Source organism: Felis catus, chromosome F1 (assembly GCF_018350175.1).
Source record: "Felis catus isolate Fca126 chromosome F1, F.catus_Fca126_mat1.0, whole genome shotgun sequence".
Lineage (NCBI taxonomy): Eukaryota > Metazoa > Chordata > Mammalia > Carnivora > Felidae > Felis > Felis catus.
Window position 1 is genome coordinate 1,328,418 of NC_058384.1, and position 17,079 is coordinate 1,345,496.

Consider the following 17,079-nt stretch of genomic DNA (forward strand, 5'->3'; position numbering starts at 1 on the left):
CATAAGTAACATCTTTGATTTTTGCCTTCTGGTCCACAAGCCTAAAATGCCCTTTGGCCTTTTAGAAAAATTTTGCCAACCTCTATTCTGTTGCAAATCCAGAATGGGTTTGATTCAGGGATGCTTTTGAATCTAGTGGGAGTCTCCCTTGGATTCGTCTCCTTGTCTCAAGTGTGGGCCCCAAATTTGTAGCCTTCAGTTCCTGGTTGCAGTAAATGATCTTTCTGTGGCCGTTCCTGGTACTCTTTGGGTCTGATTTCTACACTCTGAGTCTCATCACCAGATAGACCTGTCCCGTGTTGATACTGCTGTTGTTGGCTTCATAGCTAGTGTGGAACTCTCTATCCTTTCTATTCCAGTAAGAACTACTCTTGCCTCTGGCCTATTGCAGTCATAGTTGATTTGTCTGATGCTGAGTCACATGACAATTAAAGCTTTTTCCACCCTACATGGATTCTAGGCTAACATCTTGCCTTACTTTAGTTACAGTATACTTCCACGCCTGGGCAGAACATCATCCTTTTTTGGAAGATTTCTGGATCTTGTTAGATATCCCTCAGGAATCAGAAAACGAGCCTTTCTTTTTCTTATTTCAAAACCCGCTCCCTTTTGTTCTGTCTGAAGAATGCTGGTGGTGTATGGATATGGCCCGTTAGTACTCAGTGAATATGGTGAACGAGTTTAATAGCTTCGGCCACCGGTGATGTTGACTACCCTAAGTTCTTTCTGATGATTCTTCCTGAGGGGAGGCTCTTAAACCTTATAATTACCTTTAGTGTGGAGTTGAAGGTAAGTTGGAATTATATGCACACAAACCCGTCTTTGTAAGAAGGAAAAAGCTGCCTTAGAGGAAGTTAGAGAATATCGAGACTGCCCTGAGAGGGATAGCTCGCCTCGTGAAGGGTCAGGAAATTCTGCGATTCGGAGGAAATACTTGAAGGTCGTGGAGATGTTAAATTAAGCCTAGTGGGAGGATGGGAACCACATATGCAGGTGTGAAACTGGTAGTCATAGCTGTGAAAGCATCCTTTATGTTTAAAAGATAACATGAATGTGTATTTTGCAGCCTGTTATTTCAGAGTCCTGTTTAGAAAAAAAATATCGAAAATATACCCATTGACGTGATGACAGATGAAGACATGAACCGGGAGAAAAGCGACACAAAAGCAAGGTAAAATAAGATATAATCAAGTTAAAATCTCAACACTGTATGCTAGCGGTAAGCCCTTCTGACAGTGAAAAATGCCACGTGTCCTGGGAGGAGTCCTGGGAGGATCGGATGATGGTGCCGGCCTTTATGACGGAGTGGTCCTTAGGCGTGGTGCCGGCAGGACGGGCGGATTCACGCCGGCTCCTCGCTCCTTCCCCAGCCCAATCCTGGACGTGCCAAAAAGTGAGAGAGGAGTTGATGGGAATGGGAGAGTGACCGAAAACTGAAAAGCCCCGGGAAGGCAACAGGTGGTTAGCCGTTGGTGTCGATGGTGGATAGAAAACGACAACTCAGAGCGGAAGAGGCAGCGCAGAGAGAGTGGAGAGGAGGTTGGAGGGACCCTGTGTTTTCCTTTTTCACATTCCTCTCGGATCAGCATCCACTTGGGAAGAAAATAAGGAAACGCTGACGGGCTCAGGGTCTCCTTCCTGAAATCCCACTGAGCTGGTAGGGGGAGACTACAAAGGAACGAACCCACAAAGGACGGAGGGAGGAGACAAGAGCATGTGGGAGACACCGGAGTAGTTCTGGGAGACCAGAGACACGGTTAAGTGACTACGGATTCCGCAGAGAGGACACAGCACGCCCCAGGCGGCGGCAGGCGAAGCCCGGAAGCAGCTGCTTCACCCCTGCGTCTCTCCCCGCCCCTCCTCTTCCCTCCCCTCGGTGAGCATGCTGGGGCTGAGGGGGCAGTGGCAGTGAGAGCAGGAGCTTGGGAGTTTGTAGAAGCAGCAGGTAGAAGGCAGGTGCCCTTCCTTCACCCCACCCGGCCAGGAGAGTGTTTCTTCCTTCATTCCGATAGGAGAGTTCCGGGATGTGGGGACAGCAGACCCAGCTGAGGGCAGATTACTGTCCCCGGGTCAGAGGCGACTTTGGTATTCTTCCTCCGCTTGCCTCTGAGAACACTCACAGCCAAAGGTAAGAAAAGTGTCCTCTGGGAAACTGACCAGCCAACAGGAAAGATCTACACCTAATGCCAGCGGGGAAAACCTCCGATTGTCCCGCAGTGAAATCTGCCATTTGACAGCATGACAGAGCATGAAGAGTGGCCCCACAGCTTGATCTCGGTGAGGATTCTTAAACACGAATGGGTGACCCGTGACCGTGGGAGGGAAGTTTATAGCTTGATAGAAACTCAAATCACAGAAGCCTGTCATGGATCGTCAGGTGACCGAGGAAACAGCAGGGGGAGAATTAAAAATGAGAAACATTTGGAGGAAAAATATCTTTTGGATATTAAATATCTAATAGCAGAAGTAAAGCTGAGGAAATTCTCCAGAAAGAAGAATGAAAAGGTAGAGAGAAAATTGGGGAGTAGGAGGGGGAGGAAGATGGCGGTGTAGGAGGACGCTGAGCTCACTGCGTCTTGCAGATCACTTAGATTCCACCCACACCTGCCTAAACAACCCAGAAAACCACCAGAAGACTATCAGAACAGATTCTCCGGAGCCAAGCATAGACGAGAGGCCCACGGAAGAGGGTAGGAAGGGCGGAGAGGCGGTGCACGCTACATGGACTGGCGGGAGGGAGCCGGGGCGGAGGGGCAGCCCGCTGGCAAAGCAAAGCAGAGGCCCCGAGTCTGGCTCGCAAAAGCGGAGGGCCCGGACAGAGTGTGTTCTGACAGCAAGCGGGACTTAACATCTGGAAGGTTATAAGTTAACAGCTCTGCTCAGAGAGCGGGAGGGCTGGAGGACAACGGGAGGGAGAGTTGTTGAGCCCCGGACGACAGAGCTCAGCTTGGTGGAGAACAAAGGCGCTCACCAGCGCCATCTCCCTCGCCCATCCCCCAGCCAAAATCCCAAAGGGAACCAGTTCCCATCAGGGAACTTGCTTGCACTGCGCAAACACCCAACGCTGTGCTTCTGCAGATCCATCCCTCCAGCGGCGGGTCTGACTCCCTCCCGGTGCCACAGGGCCCCTCCCGAAGCAGATCACGGAAGGAAAAGCGAGCTGAGCCTGCCCCTCCCACCCTCATGCACCTTGCCGATCCACCCCAGCTAATACGCCAGATCCCCAGCACCACAAGCCTGGCAGTGTGCAAGTAGCCCAGACGGGCCACGCCACCCCACAGTGAATCCCGCCCCTAGGAGAGGGGAAGGGAAGGCACACACCGGTCTGACTGTGGCCCCAGCGGTGGGCTGGGGGCAGACATCGGGTCTGACCGAAGCCTCGCCCACCAACGCAAGTTATTCAAGACAGCACAGGGGAAGTGCCCTGCAGTCCCGCACCACTCCAAGGACTATCCAAAATGACAAAACGGAAGAATTCCCCTCAAAAGAAACTCCAGGGAGTAGCGACAGCTAACGAACTGATCAAATATGATTTAAACAATATAACAGAAAGTGAATTTAAAATAATAGTCATAAAATTAACTGCTGGGCTTGAAAACAGTATAGAGGACAGCAGAAACTCTATTACTACAGAGATCAAGGGACTAAGAAACAGCCAGGAGGAGCTAAAAATTCTGTAAATGAGCTGCAAAATAAAATGGAGGTGACCACAGCTTGGATTGAAGAGGCAGAGGAGAGAATAGGTGAACTAGAAGATAAAATTATGGAAAAAGAGGAAGCTGAGAAAAAGATAAAAAAAATCCAGGAATATGCGGGGAAAATTAGAGAACTAAGTGATGCACTAAAGAGAAATAATCTACACATAATTGGTATTCCAGAGGAGGAAGAGAGAGGGAAAGGTGCTGAAGGTGTACTTGAAGAAATCATAGCTGAGAACTTTCCTGATTTGGGGAAGGAAAAAGGCATTGAAATCCAAGAGGCACAGAGAACTCCCTTCAGACGTAACTCGAATCGATCTTCTGCACGACATATCATAGTGAAACTGGCAAAATACAAGGATAAAGAGAAAGCAGCAAGGGGTAAATGTGCCCTCACATATAAAGGGAGACCTATAAGACTCGTGACGGATCTCTCTACTGAAACTTGGCAGGCCAGAAAGGAATGGCAGGAAATCTTCAATGTGATGAACAAAAAAAATATGCAGCCAAGAATCCTTTATCCAGCAAATCTGTCATTTAGAATAGAAGGAGAGATAAAGGTCTTCCCAAACAAACAAAAACTGAAGGAATTCATCACCACTAAACCAGCCCTACAAGAGATCCTAAGGGGGATCCTGTGAGACCAGAGACATCGCTACAAACATGAAACCTACAGACATCACAATGACTCTAAACCCATATCTTTCTATAATAACACTGAATGTAAATGGACTAAATGTGTCAACCCAAAGATATAGGGTATCAGAATGGATAAAAAAACAAGACCCATCTATTTGCTGTCTACAAGAGACTCATTTTAGACATGAGGATACCTTCAGATTGAAAGTGAGGGGATGAAGAACTATTTATCATGCCACTGGAAGTCAAAAGAAAGCTGGAGTAGCCATACTTATACCAGACAAACTAGACTTTAAATTAAAGGCTGTAACAAGAGATGAAGAAGGGCATTATATAATAATTACAGGGTCTATCCATCAAGAAGACCTAACAATTATAAGTGTCTATGCGCCGAATATGGGAGCCCCAAATATATAAACAATTACAAACATAAGCAACTTTATTGACAAGAATGTGGTAATTGCAGGGGACTTTAATACTCCACTTACAACAATGGATAGATCAGTTAGACACATGGTCAATAAAGAAACAAGGGCCCTGAATGAGACATTGGATCCGATGGACTTGACAGATATATTTAGAACTCTGCATCCAAAGCAACAGAATGTACTTTCTTCTCGAGTGCACATGGAACACTCTCCAAGATAGATCACATACTGGATCACAAAACAGCCCTTCATAAGTATACAAGAATTGAGATCATACCATGCATACTTTCAGACCACAATGCTATGAAGCTTAAAATCAACTACAGGAAAAAGTCTGGAAAACCTCCAAAAGCATGGAGGTTAAAGAACACCCTACTAAAGAATGAATGGGTCAACCAGGCAGTTAGAGAAGAAATTAAAAAATATACGGAAACAAACGAAAATGAAAATACAACAATCCAAACGCTTTGGGGTGCAGCGAAGGCAGTCCTGGGAGGAAAATACATTGCAATCCAGGCCTATCAAGAAACAAGAAAAATCCCAAATACAAAATCTAACAGCACACCTAAAGGAAATAGAAGCAGAGCAGCAAAGACACCCCAAACCTAGCAGAAGAAGATAAATAATAAAGATCAGAGCAGAAATTAAAAATATAGAATCTAAAAAAACTGTAGAGCAGATCAATGAAACCAAGAGTTGGTTTTTTGAAAAAACAAACAAAATTGACAAACCTCTAGCCAGGCTTCTCAAAAAGAAAAGGGACATGACCCAAATAGATAAAATCATGAGTGAAAATGGAATTATTACAACCAATCCCTCAGAAATACAAGCAATTATCAGGGAATACTATGAAAAACTATATGCCAACAAACTGGACAACCTGGAAGAAATGGACAAATTCCTAAACACCCACATACTTCCAAAACTCAAACAGGAGGAAATAGAAAGCTTGAACAGACCCATAACCAGCGAAGAAATCGAATCAGTTATCAAAAATCTCCCAATAAATAAGAGTCCAGGACCAGGTGGCTTCCCTGGGGAATTCTACCAGACATTTAAAGCAGAGATAATACCTATCCTTCTCAAGCTATTCCAAAAAATAGAAAGGGAAGGAAAACTTCCAGACTCATTCTATGAAGCCAGTATTACTTTGATTCCTAAACCAGACAGAGACCCAGTAAAAAAAGAGAACTACAGGCCAATATCCCTGATGAATATGGATGCAAAAATTCTCAATGAGATACTAGCAAATCAAATTCAACAGCATATAAAAAGAATTATTCACCACGATCAAGTGGGATTCATTCCTGGGAGGCAGGGCTGGTTCAACATTTGCAAATCAATCAACCTGATACATCACATTAATAAAAGAAAACATAAGAACTGTATGATCCTGTCAATCGAAGCGGAAAAAGCATTTGACAAAATTCAGCATCCTTTCTTAATAAAAACCCTCGAGAAAGTCAGGATAGAAGGAACATGCTTAAACATCATAAATGCCATTTATGAAAAGCCCACAGCTAACATCATCCTCAATGGGGGAAAACTGAGAGCTTTTTCCCTGAGATCAGGAACACGACAGGGATGTCTACTCTCACCGCTGTTGTTTAACATAGTGTTGGAAGTGCTAGCATCAGCAATCAGACAACAAAAGGACATCAAAGGCATCAAAATTGGCAAAGATGAAGTCAAGCTTTCGCTTTTTGCAGATGACATGATATTATACATGGAAAATCTGATAGACTCCACCAAAAGTCTGCTAGAACTGATAACATGAATTCAGCAAAGCCGCAGGGTACAAAGTCAATGTACAGAAATCAGTTGCATTCTTTTTTTTTTTTTTTTTTTTTTTTAAAAGCATTTTTTTTCAACGTTTATTTATTTTTGGACAGAGAGAGACAGAGCATGAACGGGGGAGGGGCAGAGAGAGAGGGAGACACAGAATCGGAAACAGGCTCCAGGCTCCGAGCCATCAGCCCAGAGCCCGACGCGGGGCTCGAACTCACAGACCGCGAGATCGTGACCTGGCTGAAGTCGGACGCTTAACCGACTGCGCCACCCAGGCGCCCCTCAGTTGCATTCTTATACACTAATGAAGCAACAGAAAGACAAATAAAGAAACTGATCCCGTTCACAATTGCACCAAGAAGCATAAAATACCTAGGAATAAATGTAACCAAAGGTGTAAAAGATCTGTATGCTGAAAACTATAGAAAGCTTATGAAGGAAATTGAAGAAGATACAAAGAAATGGAAAATCATTCCGTGCTCATGGGTTGGAAGGAAAAATATTGTTAAAATGTCAATACTACCCGAAGCTATCTAGACATTCAATGCAATCCCAATTAAAATTGCACCAGCATTCTTCTCGAAGCTAGAACAAGCAATCCTAAAATTCATATGGAACCACAAAAGGCCCGAATAGCCAAAGTAATTTTGAAGAAGACCAAAGCAGGAGGCATTACAATCCCAGACTTTAGCCTCTACTACAAAGCTGTAATCATCAACACAGCATGGTATTGGCACAAAAACAGACACATAGACCAATGGAATAGAATAGAAACCCCAGAACTAGACCCACAAAAGTATGGCCAACTCATCTTTGACAAAGCGGGAAAGAATATCCAATGGAAAAAACACAGTCTCTTTAACAAATGGTGCTGGGAGAACTGGACAGCAACATGCAGAAGGTTGAAACTAGACCACTTTCTGACACCATTCACAAAAATAAACTCAAAATGGATAAAGGACCTGAATGTGAGACAGGAAACCATCAAAACCCTAGAGGAGAAAGCCGGAAAAGACCTCTCTGACCTCAGCCGCAGCAATTTCTTACTTGACACATCCCCAAAGGCAAGGGAATTAAAAGCAAAAATGAACTATTGGGACCTCATGAAGATAAAAAGCTTCTGCACAGCAAAGGACACAGTCAACAAAACTAAAAGGCAACCAACGGAATGGGAAAAGATATTTGCAAATGACCTATTGGACAAAGGGCTAGTATCCAAAATCTATAAAGAGCTCACCAAACTCCACACCCGAAAAACAAATAACCCAGTGAAGAAATGGGCAGAAAACATGAATAGACACTTCTCTAAAGAAGACATCCAGATGGCCAACAGGCACATCTGGGGGTGGGGGGGTGGCCTAGGTGGGTACAGGAAGATCTGCAGAGAAGATGAGTAAATTAACTGTTCAATGGCAGTTAGTCTGAAACACGATATCAAATTTTTAGGAAAGGTATGAACAAAATAGGCTCAATAGGTAATAGGGAAGATGAACTTTTTATCCACTAAAATTGTCACATTGGTAGTTATGAATCATGACTGAAACCCCCCACCCCCACCCCGACCACACATATCAGGCTCAGGCAGATTCCCAGAGTTTCTGAGTTTCTAACAGGTTTACAGGTTCTAACATAAATTCCAGAAAAAATAAGTCCAGTCTTTCACAACTTCTTCCACAGAACAGAAAAAGAGAAGATAGTCCCTAAATTGAGTGAGGACATAATCTTCCTAGTCAGTTTCATTCACAACCTGAGAAGTAAAAAACCCTAAATGCGTTATAGGTTACAGGTTACTTAACCTGTAACCTACAGGTTATAGCAGCTTGTAAAAGTGGATGATACACCAAGATCAAATTGAGTATCTCATCTCAGAAGTGCAAGGTTAGTTGAACAGTAGAAAATGCATCGATACCAATTACCATTAATAGATCAAAGGAAGAAAAGCATTTGATAAAATGCATGCATTGTCAATGATAAAAACTGTTAGCAGACTACACGATTAGGGGCATTTACCAAAAATCTGAAGCAAATATTTTTAATGGTCAAGAGCTAAAAGTGTTCCTTGTAAGTTGAGAAAAGTGACAAGGATATTTGCTATTGCCACTTCTATGTGACAGCCTATAAAAGGTCCTAGGGCAGTAAGACAAGAAAAAAAACGAGGACAAAAGGAGATGAAAGCTGAAAAGTTTAAAAAAGGAGAAACCGTAATCATTTATAAATGATGTCTAGAAAAAAGTAGAAAAGAATTTACAAAGTTTCATAATAAGTGAATTTAAATTAGCAAGACTGCTAGATTAAAATCAATTTATGTAAGTGAATTTCATTCCAGCGATAGATTGAAAATGTAAATAAATCATAACTAGCATTTGTAATTGTAAGGAAAAATCCAGTACCTGGAAAAAATCATTTTTGAAATTATATGTTTGACCTTAATGGAGAAAATTACAAAATATAATTGAGAATGCAACACAATTTGTATAGAAAAGCCAAAGGGCCACGAGTGTGTCAGCACTCTTCAAGAAAAAGAAGGTTGGGAGTCTTACCCTACAGCTGTCACAACTCTAGCAATTGAAGCACTGGGATACAGAAACCAGGAGAAACCAATACAAATAAAGAAACAGGTGGATAACGGTATATACATTTTGAGTAACACGGACTTGCTGTTACAGGTCAGGGAAGGGAAGGACGGGGTGTTCGATAATGGTGCTGGGCATCACAGATCCTTATGGGAGTGTGGAGGGGAGGGCCTGCCCCACACGTCGTACCCAAAACTCGGGGATTTAAGAACCAACATATGATGTATAAGACTTGTAAAAGGCAAAACTTTAAAACTGTTAGGAAATAGTACAAGAATTTTGTCAAGATTGGAGTAAGGGCAGAGTTCTTAAGAATAAACACAAATCACAAAGACAAAGATAGATAAATTAGCTTATATTAAAGTGAAGAACTTACGTTTGTGAAGATTTCATCAAGGAAGTGAGAGGACCAAACCGGAAGACATCTTCAGCGCATATAAAATGGCAGAAAGTTACTATCCAAAGTGCACGAAGAACTAAGCATTGTTAAGAAAGTGGCATGCGATTCAGTATAAAAAATGAACAGAGGGTATGGAATGACATTTCAATGAAGAGGAGACTGTTCAAGGAGTTTTTAGACTAAGGGGACTCAAAACACTCAAGATTTAACACCTAAGGAAAGTATCCATGAGCAAGTATAGAGAGGTCGTGCTCCGTCTTTGCGAGGAACTTCCCTTCTTGTTCAGGTGATTAAGTGTTTTCATTTACCCTACTGGTAGTTACTGTTTCCCACCGAGCAGTATGTGAGGATCTACAGAACCCTGAATTTCCCCCGCCTCGTAAAAGGTGTAAGTCAGGTGTAGGCAGTGATTGTGGATTCGGTTCTTATGGAAAGGTTTTCCAGCATTTACAAACAGGCAGTTGGCTAATGTATTGTGAAAAGATTTTGGTTTGAATCTCAATAAGTGTGGTTGTGGGTGATTGTTTTATAACGAAGGGTACTGAATTCCAGGAAACTATTCTGACCTCACTCTGCCGCTAATCGGGTAACAGTTCTTCATCTTTTAGGTGAGGTGAGGATTCTTAAGTCCTTTCCAGCATTAAAATTTCAACAATAATATCAGATCTCTTTTGCATTTAACTAGATAGCCTCTCCTTGTTCAGATCTACTTTTTAGAGGGTCTATCAAAAATTGTTTGAAAGGATAGGTGTTACATTGTATAGTATAAAGATTTAAGCGTCAAGTCCTAGAGAACGTCGACCACGCCATCTGACTTTCTTTGTCACATCAGGCTTCGGAAATACGAGGAACAGGAGTATGGAGACGACACATCATCAGAGACTCAACCAGCTAAAGCAGCAGCAAAGGAAACCTTAGAATATGAAACACTTGAAACGTTTTCTGGAGCCTTGAAGTCAGGACAGACAGAAGAAATCTATCAAGATTACTATCCAGGCATGTCAATTTATGTTTTCTTTTACAGAGATGGGAAGAAATTTCAATAGCGTAAACTGAGAAAACAAGTAACGTACACTGAAATACTAGTTCACTTTCAAAATACGAGGTTTGGTACCTGATGGGTTTCATTAGTCTTGGCAGTTGGTAATATCTTCAGATAGAGAGCTTGCCTCTTAAAGGGGACATAATCTAAATGTTGTCATCGTAATCAAAATAACAGTGATCTCGCTGCCACCACCGAGAAAATCTGACGTTTCTGTAACTTTGGGGGTTTTTGTGAGGCAAGGACTCTAAAGTTGGCTCAGCATTCCCTGAAGGCCCCCGTACCTCTGGTTGTGCCGTGACCTCCTTTGTCGCTCTTGTCTGTGGGGGCCCTGATTACTCCTCCACACGTCTCCGTTGGTTCAGTCTTCTTTCTGCTGGTCTCAAATTCTGCCATTAACCATATGTAAAATAAATTAAAATTTTTTTAATTTTTCAACTTTTATTTTGAGAGCGAGACAGAGACCGAGGGTGAGAGGGGGAGGAGCAGAGACAGAGGGAGACACAGAATCTGAAGCAGGTTCCCGACTCCACGCTGTCAGCACAGAGCCTGACGCGGGGCTTGAATGCACGAACGATCACGACCTGAGCCGGAGTCAGGAGCCGGACGCTTCACCGACTGACCCCCTGGGCGCCCTGTCCACAGCTCTTTTATGTCCTCACCTTATGAAGGTTGCTCTTGGTCTCCATCCATGGCCCCCTTCTCCCTCCAGCAGCCTCTGTGATACCAGTATCCTCCGCCCTTCCCACTTCTCTGCTCCCGGGTTGTCCAAACTTCAGCGCTACTCAGTTTAATTGCCGGTTTCCCCTGCTTTCCCTCTCGGACTGGTAAGCCTTTTTGCAGAACACTCTCCCACCCTTGTCATGTGGTGAGCCATGGTCCCCAGCATCCGTGGGGCACTCCGCACCACCTGGTGCCAGCTGGCCTGCTTTTAGCTTTGCCTCTCGTTGCCCACGGCGTCTGTTTACCCTGTTGCGGTTCAACCTTAAGCCTCTCTTACTTGTTTATGCTTCCTGCTTTATGAAAACTAAAAATTAAAATCGAGGTAATCACATGGAGACCTCTAACTTGCAGCTCCCTGGCCCCACGTCGGTACTTGTCTCGCTCCTAGAGTGCCTGGGCCTTATAGCTAAGTGTCCGCAGGGCTGGCAAAGCTTCCGCTCCAGCAGAGTGAAAAGTAGAAGAGCTGCGACCCTTCCGTCACTTTCCTCAGTAAACGGGGGGCAGAAAAACAAGGCTGGATAGGAATACAGGGGCCAGGCAAAGTAACGGCTTGTTGGCTGTGTTAAGGATTCAGGTCATTATCTTGCAAAGACAAAAGCCATGGCAAGGGTCTAAACAAAGAGCTGACATCAGATTTCTACTTTGAAAAGATCACTCTGGCTGCAGATTGAAGAATAGACTGGAGGAGAATAAGAATTGGTACAGGGAGCCTTTGGATACTCTTTTTTTTTTTCAATTTTTTTTTTTTATTTTTAGAGAGAGAGAGAGAGCACACAAGCAGGGGGAGGGGCAGAGGGAGAGAGAATGAGAGAGAGAGAGAATATCTTAAGCAGGCTCCATGCTCAGGATAGAACCTGCCATGGGGCTCGATCCCACAAGCCTGGCATCATGACCTGAGCTGAAGTCAAGAGTCGCACGCTCAAGCGACTGAGCCACCCGGGCGCCCCGAGGCTTTGGCTGTTCTGAAGGTAGGATTATCAGTCAGGGTGGTGGGTTGGTGAGAGAGAGGTGGTGTCAAAGGTGAGAGCTAGGTTTCTGGCTTGTCTGATAGAACGAATAGTGGTGCTGTTCTCTGAGGGAGCCCTGAAGAAGGGTCAGTCTGTGGGGGCTGGGAGCAGATTGTGATTTCAATTTGGGACACGTGGAATTTGAACTACCTTTGGTACACTCCGGGAGATGTCAAGCAAGCAACCGAATATGTGTCTGGGGCTCAGAGAAGCCAGGGCAGAGACGACGTACTCGGAGTAGTTATGTGGGTGGCAACTTAAACCGTGGACGCGGTGAGATTCCCGAAGGAGAGAGTATGAAGTGAGATGGAAGCGGGACCGAAGAACTGTAGCAGCAATGACCCGGGTAAAGGAGGGTGGCTGTAGTGGACACGTGGGGATGGTCAGAGCCAGGCTAGATAGAATGATGAGCGAGAGGATGAGTACGTGGTGTCACAGAAGCCAGAGGAAAAAACTACCAGGAACGAAGGAGTGGGTCCCGGTTCAAGACGGCTGATGTAGAAGGATCCTGAACTCCCCTCTTCCTGCATGCACACCAAGTATGCAGCTACATGTGTGACCGTTTCCACCGGAAAACACCCCAAAACTAGCTCATCAACTGCACATTGGAGAATGAAGGGAAAAGCCCCATCAAAATGGGTAGGAGAGACTGAGGCACAGTCTCACCGTAATCCCCGCCCACGGCCCCGTAGCCCACATCCAGGAGGGGACTCACAGTCCTGAGCCTCTCCCTGAGCCACACTGGGCACCCCAACTTTTAAGGCCTATCCCTGAGAGATGAACCCCGCAGACAGCTAGCTTTGAAGTCCAGAGCTTTGATCCAGGACACCTACAAGGCTGCAGGGAACTGAGAAACAGTTCTTAAAGGACTTAGTGGTCACCCTCCCCAGGGCCTAGCGCACAGACAGGCGAGCGAATGACTAAAATGTTCCCAGCCTTTCAGTGAACGAGGCCTATCAGATTATCCTAAAGCTCAGCTCTGAGAGTCAGCCTTCTGACATCCAGGGCCCTATTGAAATGCTCTCCAAAAAGGGAGACTGGCAGGTGCCGTCCTGACCCTCTCCCTGTGCCTTGCTCCAGAGCCCCAGCATCTCCAAGAAAGGAGCACGTATGCTCACCTGGCGCCCTGAGTTTCGTGGCTGCTGCCCTGGGGGAACCTCTAGATGGCCTGACCGGTGGCCAGAGGGGCTTACTGCAGGTCCCATAGAACTGTTATAAAGGTGGAGTTCTTACCTGGCTCCACCCAGGGCCCAGCACAGACTCAGCAGACTGGAAGAGACTCCCAGTCCTTCTGAGAAAGGGGCCTGTTGTCTTGTCCTGAAGCTTCAGCCTACAGGGCAGGCTTCTTTGGTGAACGTATGAGGGCCCACTGAGATACCCTCGGGGGACAGAGCCCAGTGGGCACATCTGGTGGGGGGTGCTCTCCTCTATCCCGCTCTGGGTCACTGGACTCTCCTGGGGCGGGGAGCTGGTGCACTAGTCTGGCACCCTGAGTTTTGTGTCTGCCACCCAGGAGACCCCTTTTGACCTCCTGGGCCCGGTGACCATGGGGCTCGCACATGTGAGTCCTGCTGAACTGTTACAAATGGAGAAATAGCTCTTACGGGCCACCTGTCCCACAGATCAGAGAGTGTAGTGAGGTGCATCCACAGTCTGTCAGAATAATCTAGTGTAAAGGGGGGGTGGGTTAATCACTTATATGCAGAATACTTATGAAGGTTAAGAAATTAAAGTAGCAAAAAGAACTATGACCACAAGATGTTGTTAATGAATACACAGGATAAAAAAGTAAATTGTGAACATCAAAGACATAAAAATGTGGGATGGAGGAGAAAAGTGTAGAATTTTAGAATGTATTCAAACCTAAGTTGCCATCAACTTAAATAGATTGTTATAAGTTGTTTTATGTAAGCCTCATGGTAAGCACAAGGCAAAAACCTATGGTAGATACACAAAAGATAGACAGGAATGTAAGAATACACTATAGAAAACCAGGAGATCACAAAGGAAGAGGGCAAGAGAAGAAGGAACAAAGGAATTACGAAACAACCAGAAAACAGTTAACAAAATGGCAGCAAGGCCATTCCTATCATTAGTTACTTCAACTACAAATGCACTAATTCTCCAAACAACAAATACAGAGTGGCCAAATGGATAAGAAACAAGACGCATCTATATGCTGCCTACAGGAGACTCACTTCAGTTGCACAAACACACACAGACTGAAATGAAAGGATAGAAAAAGATACTCCATGTGAATGGAAACCAGAAGAAAGCAAGCTGGGGTAGTAATGGACTGTAATAAGAGACAGAGACGTCAATATATAATGACAAAGGGTTCAATACAGCAAGAGAATATAACGTTTGTAAATATGGACCCAACATAGGGGCACCTGAATAGAAATAGATAGCGAAACAGTAATAGCAGGGGACTTTAACATCCTACTTACATCAGTGGTTAGATCATCCAGACAAAACAAAAACAAAACCCACACTCCAAAACAATAAGGAAACCTTGATCTTAACGTGTGAGACCAGATGGATTTAACAGATGTAGTAGTACATTTCATCTAAAAGCAACAGACTACACGTGTGTACATGGGACATGTGTGTACATGGGGCAGACATTCTTCAGGATAGATCATACAGCAGGCCACAAAACAAGTCTCAATGACTATAAGAAGATTGAAATCATATCAAGCATCTTACCTGTCACAATGGTAAAAAAACAAAAAACTAGAAATATTTACAAAAAGAAAACTGGAAAATACAGAAACATGTGGAGATTAAGCAGTGTGCTACTGAACAACTAAGGACCAAAGAAAAAATTAAAGAAATACCTTGAGACAAATGAAAATCTAAATACAGCATAGCAAAGTTCCAGGATACAGCAAAGTAGTTAGAAGAGGGAAGTTCATAGCAGTACAGGCCTACTTCGATAAGTGAGAAAAATCTCAATCTAACTTTACACTTGAAGTAGAAAAGAAAAAAAGTCAGTAGAAGGAAGGAAATAATGAAGATCAGAGCAGAAATAAATGAAATGGAGACTAAAAAGACAATAGGAAAGATTAATGACACCAAGAGATGTTTCTTTGAAAGGATAAACAGTTGAAAGACCTTTAGGAAGAATTGCGCACGCACGCACATGCACACACGCGCGCACACACACACACACACACACACACATGAAGACTCAAGTGAAATGGGTGAAGGTGGTCAGACGTACAGACTCCAGTTATAAACAAGTTTTGGGGTGTGATGTTCAGCATGGTGACTGTTAATGATACTGTCTTGCAAATTTGAAAGTTGCTAAGAGAGTAAATCTTCGAGGTTCTCATCACAAGAAAAGAAATTGTAACTGTGTGGTGATGAACGTTAGCTAGACTCTTTGTGGTGATCATCTTGCAATATGTACAAATATCAAATCATCGTGTTGGGCACCCGAAGCCAACCTGATGTTATTTGTCAATTATAGCTTAAAAAGGAAGGAGAGGTTGAAAGTAACGATACTGGTGAGTAAAATGAGGGCTGAAAGTGTGCATTGAAGTAGTAACCCCGAAGGGTCTGTCGCAGGAGTGCTGTGTGAGTGGAGGTCCAGAACCTGCCCAGAAGAGAAAAAGAAGTGGGTGGCAGAAGATGAAGAAACAGAATACTGATGACGTGCAACTCTTTCTAGAAGTCTGTGACGGAAGGCAAGATAGAGATGGTCAACTGGAGGGGTGTGTGGTCTAGGACGAGGTGATTCATGCTGGGAGCTGGACACACAGAGGAAAAGAAGAATCGTTAATAGTGTAGGCATGAGGGGGTGGTGTGGGCAAAAGGCGGAAAGGATTGGTTTGGACGGGAAGAGAAACACACCCCCCCCTTATTTAAGTCAGAAGGGACAGGAGGGAAAGACGGGTGCAGGTGTGGGTTCGTTGGCTTGTGTAGTGGCACGTTGAGAGAATGCCCGCCGGATGCCTTTGTGTTCCCCGGGAAGTAGGCATGAAGAGCAGGTGAGTAGAGAGCGGAAGGTGGTTTGAGGTGCATGGAGGAATTGTAGCCACTGATGAGCCGGAAGGGCAAGTCAGCCAGGCAGACCGGGATTTCAGGTTGTGATTAATAAAGGTGACCTTCGGGAGTTACCGATCCACTCGTTGTGGGCCTTTGTGTGACAGCACTGGGCTGCGGGACGTGGGCACGTCGAGCACGCAGAGTTGGGTTCATCCAGGGCGGCTGCTCTGCCACGGAGATGAGATCAAAAGACGGTGAGGGTGCAGCGTGTTGGCGACATAATTTCAGCTGGATAGAGAGAAAGAGGAAAATAAACAGAGGGATGATGGATCGTCAGTGATGGGGCCATGAACTGGAGGTGCTGGTGAAGTTTAAAAACGTGAGGGGCGCCTGGGTGGCGCAGTCGGTTAAGCGTCCGACTTCAGCCGGGTCACGATCTCGCGGTCCGGGAGTTCAAGCCCCGCATCAGGCTCTGGGCTGATGGCTCGGAGCCTGGAGCCTGTTTCCGATTCTGTGTCTCCCTCTCTCTCTGCCCCTCCCCCGTTCATGCTCTGTCTCTCTCTGTCCCAAAAATAAATAAACGTTGAAAAAAAATTAAAAAAAAAAACAAACGTGATGTTGGGAGCGTTAAGTGTGCAGGAAGGAGACAGGCAGGTGACGGCAGGTGCTGGGCTGTGATCGGGCTAGAGGTGAGGATGTTCAGGGAGCGGGCCAGGGTGTTGCATCAGATGTCAGAAAGATGGCAGGTCTGATTTGGGGAAACAGGCCCTCGCTGGAGCCTGGGCCCC

General features: G+C 44.9%; 1 protein-coding gene across 15 annotated transcripts in view; it reads left to right on the forward strand.

The window, feature by feature from the left end:
* The window catches only part of DNAH14 (dynein axonemal heavy chain 14), a 320,839-nt gene that overhangs the window by 17,072 nt on the left and 286,688 nt on the right, over nt 1–17,079 (forward strand). For all 15 annotated transcript variants that reach the window (XM_045049347.1, XM_045049348.1, XM_045049345.1 and 12 more), the window contains exons 2-3: nt 1,067–1,171; nt 10,359–10,522. In XM_045049347.1, the coding sequence (XP_044905282.1) occupies nt 1,125–1,171; nt 10,359–10,522 (211 nt within the window). In that variant the 5' untranslated portion in view covers nt 1,067–1,124. The remainder of the gene's footprint in view (nt 1–1,066; nt 1,172–10,358; nt 10,523–17,079) is intronic.